The sequence below is a fragment of the Gymnogyps californianus genome, chromosome 3, assembly GCF_018139145.2.
Source record: "Gymnogyps californianus isolate 813 chromosome 3, ASM1813914v2, whole genome shotgun sequence".
Classification (NCBI taxonomy): domain Eukaryota; kingdom Metazoa; phylum Chordata; class Aves; order Accipitriformes; family Cathartidae; genus Gymnogyps; species Gymnogyps californianus.
This window is the reverse complement of record NC_059473.1, coordinates 98,084,412-98,098,086: the sequence shown is the minus strand read 5'-3', so window position 1 is coordinate 98,098,086 and position 13,675 is coordinate 98,084,412. Positions and strand designations below refer to the sequence as shown.

Sequence of the window (13,675 nt, the reverse complement as noted above, 5' to 3'; positions counted from 1 at the left end):
TAACCTTTCCCCTATAATTAAAATAAAATTTGAACACATACATTAATATTTATCTCACATCTTGAGCTGGTCCATCCTGATTCACAAGAGCATTGATATCCATCAATGAGATCTATACATCTGAAATACAAAATAGTGTTATTCAGATGAAGCTATGTAATTGTAGATTCAGCACTAGTAGTACCGTTCCACACATTTCAAAATAGTGGTCTGATGTAACCTACTGAAATCTATGGCACTTTTAATTAGTTTTAATAATGGTTTTCAAATGTGTATATTATGGGTGCTGAGGGGTTTTATAAGGATACTGATAGTCATATTAAAAGACATCTTCCCATTTCAACGTGTTGGCATGTAACAGCTAAAGATTCGCTTTTAAGTATATTAAACTCTAATTAATCCACATACACTGAAAACTGGTTTATGCTAATGAACAAAAATGAAAGAGAAACTGAGATAATGTAACAGTATATTACATTAGCTTAGGCAGGCATCTGTCATCTTTAAGTGTGCTTGTACTCTTACTTTATGGAAGAACATAATTAAAAGTATATTTATCAACCTTCCCATATCATTAAATCTTAAATATTGCTAGTTAGGTACATTATCTTGGAGATAATAATAGTTAAATAAAAATAGCCACCTTCCATGAAGACAAGGATCTGGCAAGCATTCATTAACATTTATCTCGCAGTTTGTTCCAATAAAACCTCTCCTACAGTGACACTTATAGGAACTGATGTCATCAATGCAACTTCCACTGTTGAGGCAAGGAGCAGACATACATTCATCTATATTTACTTCACATCTATCACCTGTGTAAAAAACAGAAGACACAACTAAGCTTTTAATTCTAAACTCAAACCAACTGTTTATTTATTAATATTAATAATTCCAGATAAACTGTTTTTATTTACATACATTGTTTATATAGTTCATTATATTCATTAATAAAGAATATCCCACTGGAATTACCTATAGGTGCAAATGCCGAAAAGAATGGTTATATTGCAATGATAACATCTGTAACTGTAGCAAGGCAAGAAGGCTTTGATGGTCAACTTGCAAGCAAAATACTTAAATGCAGAAATTGAAATTTCAAGAGGAATTTTGTTACATAGTTATTAGAAAGATGAATAGCACAGGTTTCCTATGAGAGGAATACAGAATTAAAATGATACATGCCTTGGTGGTGATCTAACTGGAATACTTATTTTCTCAAAATGAAATTAAAATGCAGGAGCTTTCGAAAAATGATGCAAGACATAAAATTCTTTGAAATCTTTTTGAAGACATTCATTATGAGAGATATGGTGGTGCACTTTTCTGCTTGTAATTTTCCTGCAAATTAGTGCCACACGTCTTCCATCTAAAAATCTCAAAGTACTTTACAAAACACTAATTGACAACCAACACGTACATAGCTCTCTTTGTAGGCAGCTATTGCCCACTGCCTAGTAGGCAGCTAAGCCCCACACAGCCGCTTGCTCAACCCCCAGTAGGATGGGGGAGAGAAACAAAAGTGTAAAAGCGAGAAAACTTGTGGGTTGAGATAATGACAGTTTAATAGGTAAAGCAAAAGCTGTGCAAGCAAGCAAAGCAAAATAAGGAATTCATTCACTACTTCCCATCGGCAGGCAGGTGTTCAGCCATCTCCAGGAAAGCAGGGCTCCATCACACGTAATGGTTGTTTGGGAAGCCAAACACCATAACACCAAACGTCCCCCCCCTTCTTTCTTCTTCCCCACAGCTTTTATTGCTGAGCACAACACCATATGGTATGGGATGTCTCTTTGGTCAGTTGGGGTCAGCTGTCCCAGCTGTGTCCCCTCCCAACTTCTTGTGCACCCCCCGCCTACTCGCTGGTGGGGTGGTGTGAGAAGCAGAAAAGGCCTTGAATCTGTGCAAGCACTGCTCAGCCATAACTAAAACACTGATGTATTATCAACATTGTTTTCAGCACAAATCCAAAACATAGCACCATACAAGCTACTATGAAGAAATTTAGCTCTATACCAGCCAAAACCAGTACACTAGGGATAATGCAAGAACATTCTCCTGATTTTTCAGGTGTGGGGGCCAGGGGAGGTGTGGGGGAGAAAAAAAGACTGCTTAAGACAAAAGGTCCTCCTCTGGAGCAGAGAAAGTGTCCAGAAGCCAGAAGTTACACCAGTTCCTCTGGCTCTCCATTTCACAACAAAAATGAAAGGCATTTCTTGCCTTTCTGTAATGAGGTATTTACTTAAGCATCACAGTCTTAACTCAAAACCAGATATTTTATACACAAAAGTGAAGAGTAAACGAAAAGTTCCTGTAGCCTTTGGTCATTGCTATGCACCCAGCTACTGGCAGCTTTTTAAAGGAAGGAATTCATAGCAAGGAAGAAGCACAGAGATACCCTAACCTTTGTCTAGTCCATGTGTGAATATACAGCCAAAGATCAAAATCAGGCATTTGCAACAAATCTATTAACATGCTACAAATAGAGTTACTTTAAGATCATGGGGAATGTTTTTATCTAGTGAAGATCAATAGTGTAATATTCACATTAATATGAATGTTAGGTATGTAAAAATATTGTACACATTTGAGGAAATTGCTGTTTTCACAATATACTCTCAGTCTCCTAATTGAGCCAAAGAGAATAAAGCAACATCCCAAATTCTGTTTTGAAGTTTGTAGCCTCAGCCCCAGCAGTGCTAGAGCACTAGCGTCATGCTCTAGTGGAAAGTGCACGACAGGACATTGGACTTGGCAGGTACCCCCAGGAAAATGAGCTGAGAGGGGCTGCTGTGCTATTCTGTATCTGACCAGATCTTGGCGCAATGGTACTTGCACTATGCTAAGCTATATATTAGTACAAATTAGAAGGCAGTTCTGAAACCTGTTTATCCCCCATCCCATGCAAGCATTCAGCAAACAGCTCTGATCGTTCATGCTCCTTGGACACTCTCGCTCGTTTAGTGTCACACTCTCTGGATCACTCGTGTCTTATTTGATATCATGTCTTGGTTTCGGCTGGGATAGAGTTAATTTTCTTCTGAGTAGCTGGTATAGTGCTGGGTTTTGGATTTAGTGTGAGAATAATGTTGATAACACTCTGATGTTTTAGTTGTTGCTAAATAGCGCTTATCTTAAGGACTTTTCAGTTTCCCAAGCTCTGCCAGCAAGCAGGCGTACAAGAAGCTGGGAGGGAGCAGAGCCGGGGCAGCTGACCTGAACTAGCCAAAGGGATATTCCATACCATGGAACGTCATGCCCAGTATATAAACAGGGGGGAGTTGCCTGTGAGGGGCAGATCACTGCTCGGGCATCGATCAGTGGGTGGTGAGCAACTGCATTGTGCATTAGTTGTCTTTTCTTGGGTTTTATTTCTCTTTTTTTTTGTTATATTCCTTTTCATTATTATTATTATTATTATATTATTACTCTTAGTAGTATATTTTATTTTACTTTAGTTATTAAACCGTTCTTATCTCAAGCCACGAGTTTTATCTTTTTTTTTTCCTCCTCCCCATCCCACTGGGAGGGGGTAGGGGGAAGCGGCTGCATGGTGCTTAGTTCCTGGCTGGGGTTAAACCACGACATATCACTACATATAAGAAGTTAAAACTTTCAGAAATAGATACTTTGTGAACATATTGCCAAAATCTAAATTCAGGAACAGAGAAGCCAAGCTCATCTGTTCTGTTATAGAAGATCTAACTATCAAAGAGGCAATTCTCTTTGTAAGTCAGCATTAGGAAAGAAAATTCTTAATCTGTTCTTATCAAGGAATGCTTCAAAAGTATTGGCAGGACGGTAGTACTACACGATAATATACTTCGAGTTTACCTTACTTGCAACTCTAAAAGTGATTATTTTTCTTGTATCTGAATGGTGAGGGCATCTCTATAACATTGTATTTCTATGTTACAGCATTATAAAAACCAAGGTCATTTCATGATTGTAGATCTTTTGATTTTTCTGGTCCATTTAGCAAAGACTGTGAGTTTTAAAATGTGATAGTCCCAAGGTTATGTTTTTTTTGGTAAACGAATAATTGCAATCTTTGCTCTCATCATCGGCTGTATTTTCACTCAATCATGTTTTCATTCCTATCTTTCCAACATTGCAGATTAGAAAAGGTATTAGCTTCCCATGCAAACAAAAAAGTCTGTTCTCCTAAGAAGTCTTACTAATTTGAACTTACAAATTAGTGAGAGGACATATTAATGAAATGGGTAGTATTAACGTACACAGACTGCTGCTGCTTTTTGTACTATCTACTCTTATAAAACAATACAACTTACTTTTAAAAACTCTCTTTGCTAGTTAATCACACTTTACTTAAGAGGTGCAAATCTGTATTTTAAGAGTTAAAGGTTCTCAGTTCAAATTTAGTAATTTGCTTTTGATAATGAGATATATGTGAAAGCAATAATAATTAAAAAAATAGTTTTAGTGTTTTATGAATTTTTAAGGCAGATATTTCTGATCTTGAAGAAAGCAAATCCTAGAATAGCTCTGATCAGTTTTTTTTTTTATTATTTAAAATAGTTTGCTTTATAAATAATCCAATGCCATTCATTCCTACTGCTGCCTTTCACTGCTGTTGTTTTCTATCCTCTGCATAAGTGTAATACATTCACTAAATGAAATAAACCTGAAATCAAATTACATTATATTTTAAAAAACAGTATACTATTAGTAAGATATTTAAATATTAGTTCAGCAATATACCAGTAGCAGATTCCAAAATCACCTAATGAAATTTGGTTTGACTATAATCAACCCATTAGAAGCTTGGCTGAGATACCTCAAGGGTTGCAGCCTTTCATTTGAAGAGGTTGACACATATTGATATATTGATTCTGAAAGACAGATTAAGGGTTAAAGTAATCATTGATAATAATTTCATATTCACATGTGCTTCCATTACTACATAATCTATTGAGAAAGGAAAAATTATAGTTCCTTTAGATTATTAACATCTTGTAATTAAATAGACTCTGTTTTACATTCCTGACCTACTCTTATTTATGCTACATAGATCTACTGCCTCAATGTCATTGACTAAATTTTTGCCTGAACAGCTCAATGAATGCAATGGCAATGCAGTGAAAATCCATTACTTGATTGCGGGAAAAGAAGACTGAGTGCATAAATTTAATGTGTCGATAAATTATTACAAAAATTGTTTCAAAAGACAAGATGTATTGGGAAAAACACATTTTATATTTTCCTTTCATTCCTAGAAAAAAACCTTACTTATATTTATAACCTTGAAGAGTTTTAAAAACAGGAATCATTGCAGTATTTCTTTTTTTTTTTAAAAAGTATTCAGAATTACCAAATTGTGGAGAAATATTCAAAATGTATATTATATAAAGAGATTTTCCTTTTCTGTAACTTGAAGACTTAAACTAGATATGACTTAATATATTTAATAGTCACAATAAAAGAGAACATGTCATTAAAATGCCATAGAATTACAATCAAATCTGCAACAGCTCTTAAAAGACAACAAAATTAATAGGTTACTTCCATTGAAGTGCCTAAACGCCTGCTTGGTTGATTTGGAAAAAAAAGAGTAATGAATTTAGTAAAATTCTGATCAATGTGCCAAATTAGAACTAGTCATACACATTGTTAATGCAAAGAAAAGGTTGTTCCTTGTATGCTCTCATGTCTTTTGTAAAGGCCTGCATACCTCTTCTTGGACAATCCAGTAAAATATTCATAATGAATTAATAAAAAAAATAAACCCTCATAATATCTACAGAAATTGAAGAAATTAACTATTTTTAGTATTCTAGACAGGGTATGCTTATGCAAGATTAAAAACTTATAAAATGATTTTTCCACAAATACGTAATTTTGTGGAAATGACAGTGGGCAGAATGTATCTGCCTATTCCTCAGCTTCTATGTAGCAGTGAAGAGAGCAGAATTCAGACAATATTGTGTTAGGGAAGTCAGAGTGTAATACATCCCACCTATTTTTACTACTCTAAAATTAAGCAGCTAGTTTAAGATAGATGTCTAAACTAGCTTTAAAATGGATAAAGACAGAAGCAGCTTCAAAGAGCGACCTGTATCATGTCTTGGACACCACTTACCTTGAATGTCCTAGTGGTGGCAATGACTACAGAAGGAAATTAAATGAGCAATTTGGACTAGCTGCCTAGTTTTTAGAGGACTAAAATTAGGGGAAATTAAGCCTATTCCTAGTATCAGCTGTAAACATCATTATCCATGTAATGCAGCTTGCTCCACATTTTCTAAATCTACAGTTTCTTTTTTTGTGGTGTGTATAGGCGTTTTTGGAATACTAGCGTAAGTCCTGAAATAATGTTTCCTTAAAAGAAGTTTTTCTTCTCAGCCTCAGTTCTCCCACTCCTTAGAGTTCAGCAAGAATGTATCATCACAGTAGTCTTCCTTTATTTCTGTCCAAACACTGTGAAATCCTGTACATCACCTTTCAAGGCAATCTTTGCTTAAAAGAATGCTTAATGTCACAAAAGGTCTTTAATCTCCCGGTGTATCTGAAATACAGGAATCAAAATTCAGGAAGTAATGTTCAGGCAGGGAATAACATCGGAAGCTAGAGAAATGCAACTTTGTGCTTAGTTTCTTTAAAAAAAAGGTATCATAAGATGTAATTAAGCTTAGATTGTGCCAAGAAAGACTGAATCTGATGGAAAGAACAGAAACGCCTTGTAGTGATATCTCTATATTCTGCCCTTGCTAGGAAAGCTTTAGCAATATTAATAGGCAAAATGGACTTTTAGTCCTGCCAGTGTTAAAAGTTTCAGACATATGTAGAGAGTAAAAGTCCATTTTGTCATTCCCACCCTAAAAGGAATTTGTGAGATTTGCTGTGAATACAGACTATAATCATTACAGTAATTACAGGTATAAAAGGCTTAAAGATGAAAATGAATACATGTAACAGGAAAAATAATTAAATAAAAAAGAACTAAATAAAAATAATGTAATTTTGAAGTATTAGTTCTAACAAAGAAAATAACTTGCTCAACCGTAGGAGCTAGTTCAAATGTTCTTGCCAAAATGCACTAACTCAAAATATTTTTGATAGTTTTTATAAAAAATAATTTACATTCAGATGCTAAAATTTCTTCTTTAAATTCAACACCCATATTCTAATACCCTCTGAACAAATCAGGCCAAATACATCCCTGGCATTAATCCCTTAGCATCACTGGATTAATCCATTCCAATATGAATAAACATTTTCATTTAAATTATTTCCAAGAGCAAAATGTACTAAATTTGTAATTTGTCACATTGTAGACACAAAAAGGCTGGCAATCGTTCATGACTGTAGCCTAGACAGTCTGTCATTCTCTTCCAATGTGACTCTCATTTAATTTGAAAGCTGCCTTCTTTTTCAATACTGGTTCAGAGTATGAAAACTTTTAATAAAAATAATATTGCTGTATTATAATCATTATAATACAACCAAATATTCCACAAAGTTGGTGTGAGAGACAGACTATAATACCACAGAACTAGCACTTTACTTAAAATATCGCCTGTAAATTGTTTCATAGCTCTGACTGTACCAGATGTGTTACTGGGCTGAAGGCACCTCTTGGAGCTCTGCTTTACAGATTGTACTTCCCATGCTAGAAATAATGCCCCCACACATGAAAGAAAAAGGAAAAGTACCTCACACATACCACATTTGGGGGATTATTGATATTGATGGCAACCTGGGGGCTCCCCTGCATGTCAGAGTGCTGTGGAAGGCAAGGAAATGCCACAGATGGGAGAAGACAAGAGTATGGAGTAATAACAATAACACTAAGATGAAAAGGAGACAGCTATTCTCCTACTCCTTCAAATCATCCATTCATGGGAAGGATCAGTCTGTCTCATACCTTAATAAAGAAAACTCAGCAGCCTTTTCCAATGCCCTTTTTATGTTCAATCATCTACTTCATTAACTGGGGATGCCTCAGCCTTTCTTGGAGCTCATTTGCACAATTCCACACCTATATCCTAATCTAGAGGTTGTCACATCTTCCATCAAGACTTTCATCTTTTCAACTGTAAACCCAAATAAGAAACTACCCTTCCCTGCCTTCTCACCAACTTCAGATCCAACCTCAAATCTCTCCCTCTTCCGATCACTAGCCATTTATTCTCAGCCTTCTGTTAAAAAAAAGATTATGTTTTTGCATTTCTTCCCTCAGAAACACATCCTCCCAACATCTAACTGAGTTTTTACAAGCTGTAGTGTACCTAACAAGCTGAAAAATCAGATACTAGACTTGATCCTGTAAGTATTTTGGCACAGGAAAGGAGGAAGTTTGAAATGGTGGTGGGTCCGAGAAATATTGGTTTTTTGCAAACTCTCCCGGTCACAAAACTTGAGCTCCTCGGGAGCTTTTTCCTTTCAACTGAATAGGGCTGAAAGCAGACACTGTGAACATAAGAACAGACCATACAACAAACACCTCTGACTTATGTATGATCTCTGAGATGCACAAGCATTCTTAGCTATGCTTTCTCTTTAAGCTTTCATCCTACTACTAACAAGAACAACTCTGAAGTTTTTCTACATATTTTTGCATTTTGCCTATGACTGATGTGCTCTTGCCAAGTTCTGTAGTCTATGCAATGTACATAACGATTTATTTATCTTAAAATCATTCAGCTATTCAGCTTCATTACTTTAAGACAATTTTTGGTTGGTTTCTTTATACTGCATGCACATAACTTTGCAAAATTTTAGGTTTTTAGACTACAAATAACATGATTTTTTTTTTTTACAAGAAACTTCTGTGATAATCTCTAGATCCTTCCCTCTTGGTAAGTAAGCTTGACATTTTCATGACATTTTGTATTCGGATGTTTTTGTGATTGTGTTACAGTTCTGAGAGTAAAAATACTTTTACTTTTGAAAATATAGTATATATTCTGGTTTGTTCACTTCTTATTAGACTTATAAAAAGACATATTAGAACTTATACATATATATTTAAAAAATATATAAAACTTCTATATACCTAATATAAAATTGTTTGATTGTTAGGGCTAAAGACTGAGGAAGATGATCATTTATAGACCTCTTCAGTTCTTTTTTTTTTGGAGACAATAAAGAGATTTGAGTGCTGTTTCAGGACATTAATTTATGATAAGTGGCTAGTATGAAAAGAGAGGAAAAGGAAGAAACACAGAATTTTGTGTAAGAATAAAGTCAAAGATGTACTACCAGGAAAAGAAAAACAAATGCATGATAAAAAACAGTTGGTTTCTGAGGGCATACCTGAAAATGGAAAGGAATAGTAAATTAGCATGGTATACTAATTTATACATGATATAGAAAAAAAAATGTAGGTCCTTCTATGGTAACTGAAAATTTTATATCCAGTTGAAAAGAGCCAGAACTGAGAGAAAATGAGATGTCCTTTCAGAATCACTCAGCAACACCTAGTTCTTCTCTTGTTGAAGTCTATTTTAGCATCAACTGTTATGATAAGACTATTGGCAACTACTTATGACCATTCCATGAGATGTTGTAATAGATACATGTTAATCAAAAGATCAATTAATAGATTTATCATATGGATGTATAAGATGGACATTAATGTATAATGAATAATGAAGCCAATTACACATATAACAAAAGATTGTATAGCATAAATCTAAGGAATAAAAATATTGCTCAGCTTAAATGAGCAGAAATACTGAAAACGATATTGCAGAGCATATTTAAGTTACAGAAAAAATTAACTCATTTGTTAAATAATTTCAGCATGAGAGTGTTAAACCCCCAAAGAAGTACAAAATGAGGAGCAACGATATTTTCTAACATGCCTATGTATCATAGAAATTGTGAATAATTATTGTAATGCTTGTGAAAAATCTCTACATTTGTAGATGAATTTCAGGTCCTAGTACCATACTCACATGAGCTTATGAGGGCTTAATTAGTGGGGGGTTTTTAAGTCAGAATTTTTTAAAAATCACCATTCATCTAACAGTTGCCCTCATTACTGATATAACTCCAAGAAATATATAACTGTAAACAACTATAAATTATCAACAGAAGTTGTGGAAAAACCCTAGAATATGATACTTAACACTGGTAGCTATTTACAGCTTCAAAATCTTAATTTGGACAGACAGAAAACATGTATTCTAATATGTTCCATCTTGACCATGATCAAGAATGGTAACTGATCATTCTTAGCTGACTTTTTGCACAAGAGAAAAAACCAAGAAAATAATACAAAGCAAAAAATATATCAGCTGAGCTATCTGGGATCAAAAGCAATGTAAATGTAAACTGGCGTATGGAAAAATAATGTAATAGCATCTCATAATTAAAGCAAAAACAAGCTGGGATGAGTACTAGTTGAAAAAGTCAGGTATTTTACCTACTACAGGAAGATGTGGAAGATACATCTTGAAAAAATATGGTATGTAATAATTTCTGCCAGCTATAAATTTATTTCCATGGCTTTTGAAATACTTTCTATAATAAATACATTTTCTGAATACACGTAAGTACAAAATCACATTGTAAATAAATGTTTTAGTCTCGTTAGAAGACATTTTTCAGCAGAATTTGTCTTTCATCTCCAATAAATTAACTTTGATACAATATGCCCCAATCATCATATTCTAAAACAACCCTCTTACAAATCTAGAAATACGTTTCCTCTTAAAATCAGTAACTGACTGCAAAGAACTAGTACTCATTTTGTCACAGTGACATTAATGTTGTGAACAGCATAATGTCCTTTTAACATCATTTTAGTATTGCCTCATTCAGCCTGTTATGAGTAAATAAACTGTAACAAAAGTTTTCTAAGTATGCTGCATGAAAAACTAGGGCTGATAAGGTTGCTGAGTTTGTTTTTGTTGATTTCACTAAGAAAGATTTATTATAGCATAGTGACTAATACCAGAGATTTAGATTTTCTATTTCTATTGTATTTTGTGTCAGTAATAGATTTATTTCAGGCAATTATTTCACTTTCCTTATATTAAGTTAAGTTAAATTTGTGCTGATCGAACTGCAGAAAATTTGAGTGGCTGCAAACTATTTTGAAGTAAATATTTTTTTCTTTGTTCAGACAAGATTTGATTTCCACTCTGGATAGGAAAGTGAAGAGAACTTTAAAAGATAAGATTAGACCACAAGAAACAAAGTAATTAAGACAAATACAGATTAATTTGCTTGGTCTAAAACTTTAAAGATATTTGTTTTCATTAAATATCAATTTTGGATCTTAGATATGCATGCATGGCTTTTGAGAACTGTATCTGCCTGTTTAATTTAAAATTGAATGCAAGAACCAGAGGGATTAAATACAAAAACATCACCTGTAGCTTGCACTGTCTGTTATTTAGATATTTGAACTCTAGACTGGAGCATGATGAGACCATCAGAAGCAGCAATCTACCTAAGCAAATTACTTCTTGGCTTATTGCTGTGCCTAGTCAGAGAGCATCAGATCAAGCATCAGATCTCAGTGATTCGAACACTTTCTACTAAAAACAACAGAAATTCAAAAATTCATAATCTTGTGACAGGTGAAAGGGAACACACCATATAGAGAGTCTAGAATTTAATGACAGTCCTATTAATGTTTTAACAGTCTGATAGTCAAAATTACCAGTACTGAAAAGCATCGATATTAAAGTGGTTAAAATGGTTATACCAAAAATCCCCCCAAACCTTGCCAGTACTAACCCTTTCCACTGGTGGTGTGCTCACGCTTCCAATGTCCCTGTGGGTCTAAAGTGTGACACTACAGTTTTCTCCCAAAAATTGTAGATGGGGGGTGGAGGGAGAGGCATTGCAAGGATTTGCCAGCATCATGATGTCTTTGCCAGGAGGACTGTGATGTGCCTGGTGGGGGATTTCTTTCTTCTCTTTGTTTGAAGGAACATGATGTTGATACTTTCTTCTTCCCCTAGTCTTGGGCCCTGCTTGGGTTTCCCTTTATACCTTTCCTGTTACAGCCCCCTTCCTTCTCCCAGGCTCCCAGCTGCAGCCTGGCAGTGGCCCCCAGCCCCAGGCACACAAAGGGCTATGGTTTGTCAGGCAGTGACTGGGGGGCAGGGTGTCACCCCCTCCCCAGCGGGGCCATTCCCAGAGCTGAAGCTGGAGCAGGGGAGGCAGCAGGCCCTGGGCCCCAGCGCAGGGGTTAAACCAGCGGAGCCCATCTGAGGCTGTGACAAGGCTGAGCTCCTGCACTGCTGGGTCAGCACACAGCTGAGCCTCCCTCTGCTAAGGGCAGAAATCATATTTACTGGATTACAAAATGATAAAATCAAGCTATACCTAAAGATATCAGTTTAGATTTATGACTCAGTTCACAGATGAATAAACTTACAAAAAGGGATTGAGAACAAGATAAATCTGAAGACAGTGCAAGTAAAATCTATTCATTCATGTCTGAATATTGGAAACATCATGACAAAAATGTCATAGTTGTCAATATTGCCAGAGGAGGTCACATTGTAGCTGGGCAAGCTGCAAATATCAATTCAATATTTACGACACTTTAACTTTGATTTTAGGAACATAGGTTTTAGTATGAACAATTATTTTATTAAAATTCAGAAAAACTTTTAAAACTAAAAGATAACTGAAGACTTGTAACTGAAAGACAAATTTCTAAGAAGCAAAGTATCTCTCATTTGAACTAATACAGTTCAATACAGAGAAAAGAACTGTGTTGGTATGTTGTATTGTATATATAACATACACATTTCATATATTGCATATATATATTAATTTAAACACACACACATAGTCTTACAGAGAAATACCCATGTTTTATTCAGTATAGTTGCTGTTTATTAGCCATTTTAATTTTAACATTGTAATATAAAATGGACTGCAAAAATAAAACCAAAATAAGGGAAAATTTGAGAGCTGTACTATGTGGTAAAGGCATCAAGAAAAAGATGTTCTAGCATCACTCTAAAATAATATAAGTATAGCTTTGTGTAAAAAAAATATATTCACATTTACTTCCTTATCACTCTATAACCTGAATGCCTCCAGAATACACTAATATTATGATTATTATTATAGCTTTTGATTTTCTTCTCTATTAGGCATGTTTTATGTAGTCTGTAATAGTCTTATTTAAAACTGAAGCACTTATGCATTTTTACTCTCAAATGATAATAACAGTCAAAGTTTACCGTATAGCTAAAAACTCAACTTGCCTTTCTCTTCTTAGCACACAAGGAATCACACTTACTATTAATAAAGTAATGTATTATTCACATTACAGTTTAAACGTCCCATCAGAAATGAGAACAATACTGTCCTTGGAGGTTTTCCAGACCCAACTGGACAAAGCCCTGAGCAGCCTGGTCTGACCCCACAGCTAACACTGATTTCAGGAAAAGGTTGGACTAGAGACCTCACAAGGTCCCTTCCAACTTGAATTATTCTGATTCAAGAATGAAATTTCCCTCGGTAGCTTAACCTGGTAGCCTGGTTAATGGCAAAATGCATGGGATCAAAAGTATGCAATAGGTGCACGGAAGCAGATGACAATGCAACAAGAATTTTATCATGGTTATATGCAACATTACTTGTGAATAGCATGTATTTCATCATAGGCTAATAATTTTCAAAATTCTTATGCTATTTAATAACACTCTGGTCAAATTCAACCTCCTCCAAAAAAATC

At 34.8% G+C, this 13,675-nt stretch overlaps 1 protein-coding gene across 1 annotated transcript in view; it reads right to left on the bottom strand.

The window, feature by feature from the left end:
• EYS (eyes shut homolog) overlaps positions 1-13,675 on the bottom strand; it is a 950,400-nt gene that overhangs the window by 521,537 nt on the left and 415,188 nt on the right. Inside the window, exons 26-27 of the mRNA XM_050893740.1 lie at positions 644-815; positions 42-120 (exon numbers count right to left, since the gene is read on the bottom strand). Coding sequence (XP_050749697.1) covers positions 42-120; positions 644-815 — 251 coding nt within the window. The remainder of the gene's footprint in view (positions 1-41; positions 121-643; positions 816-13,675) is intronic.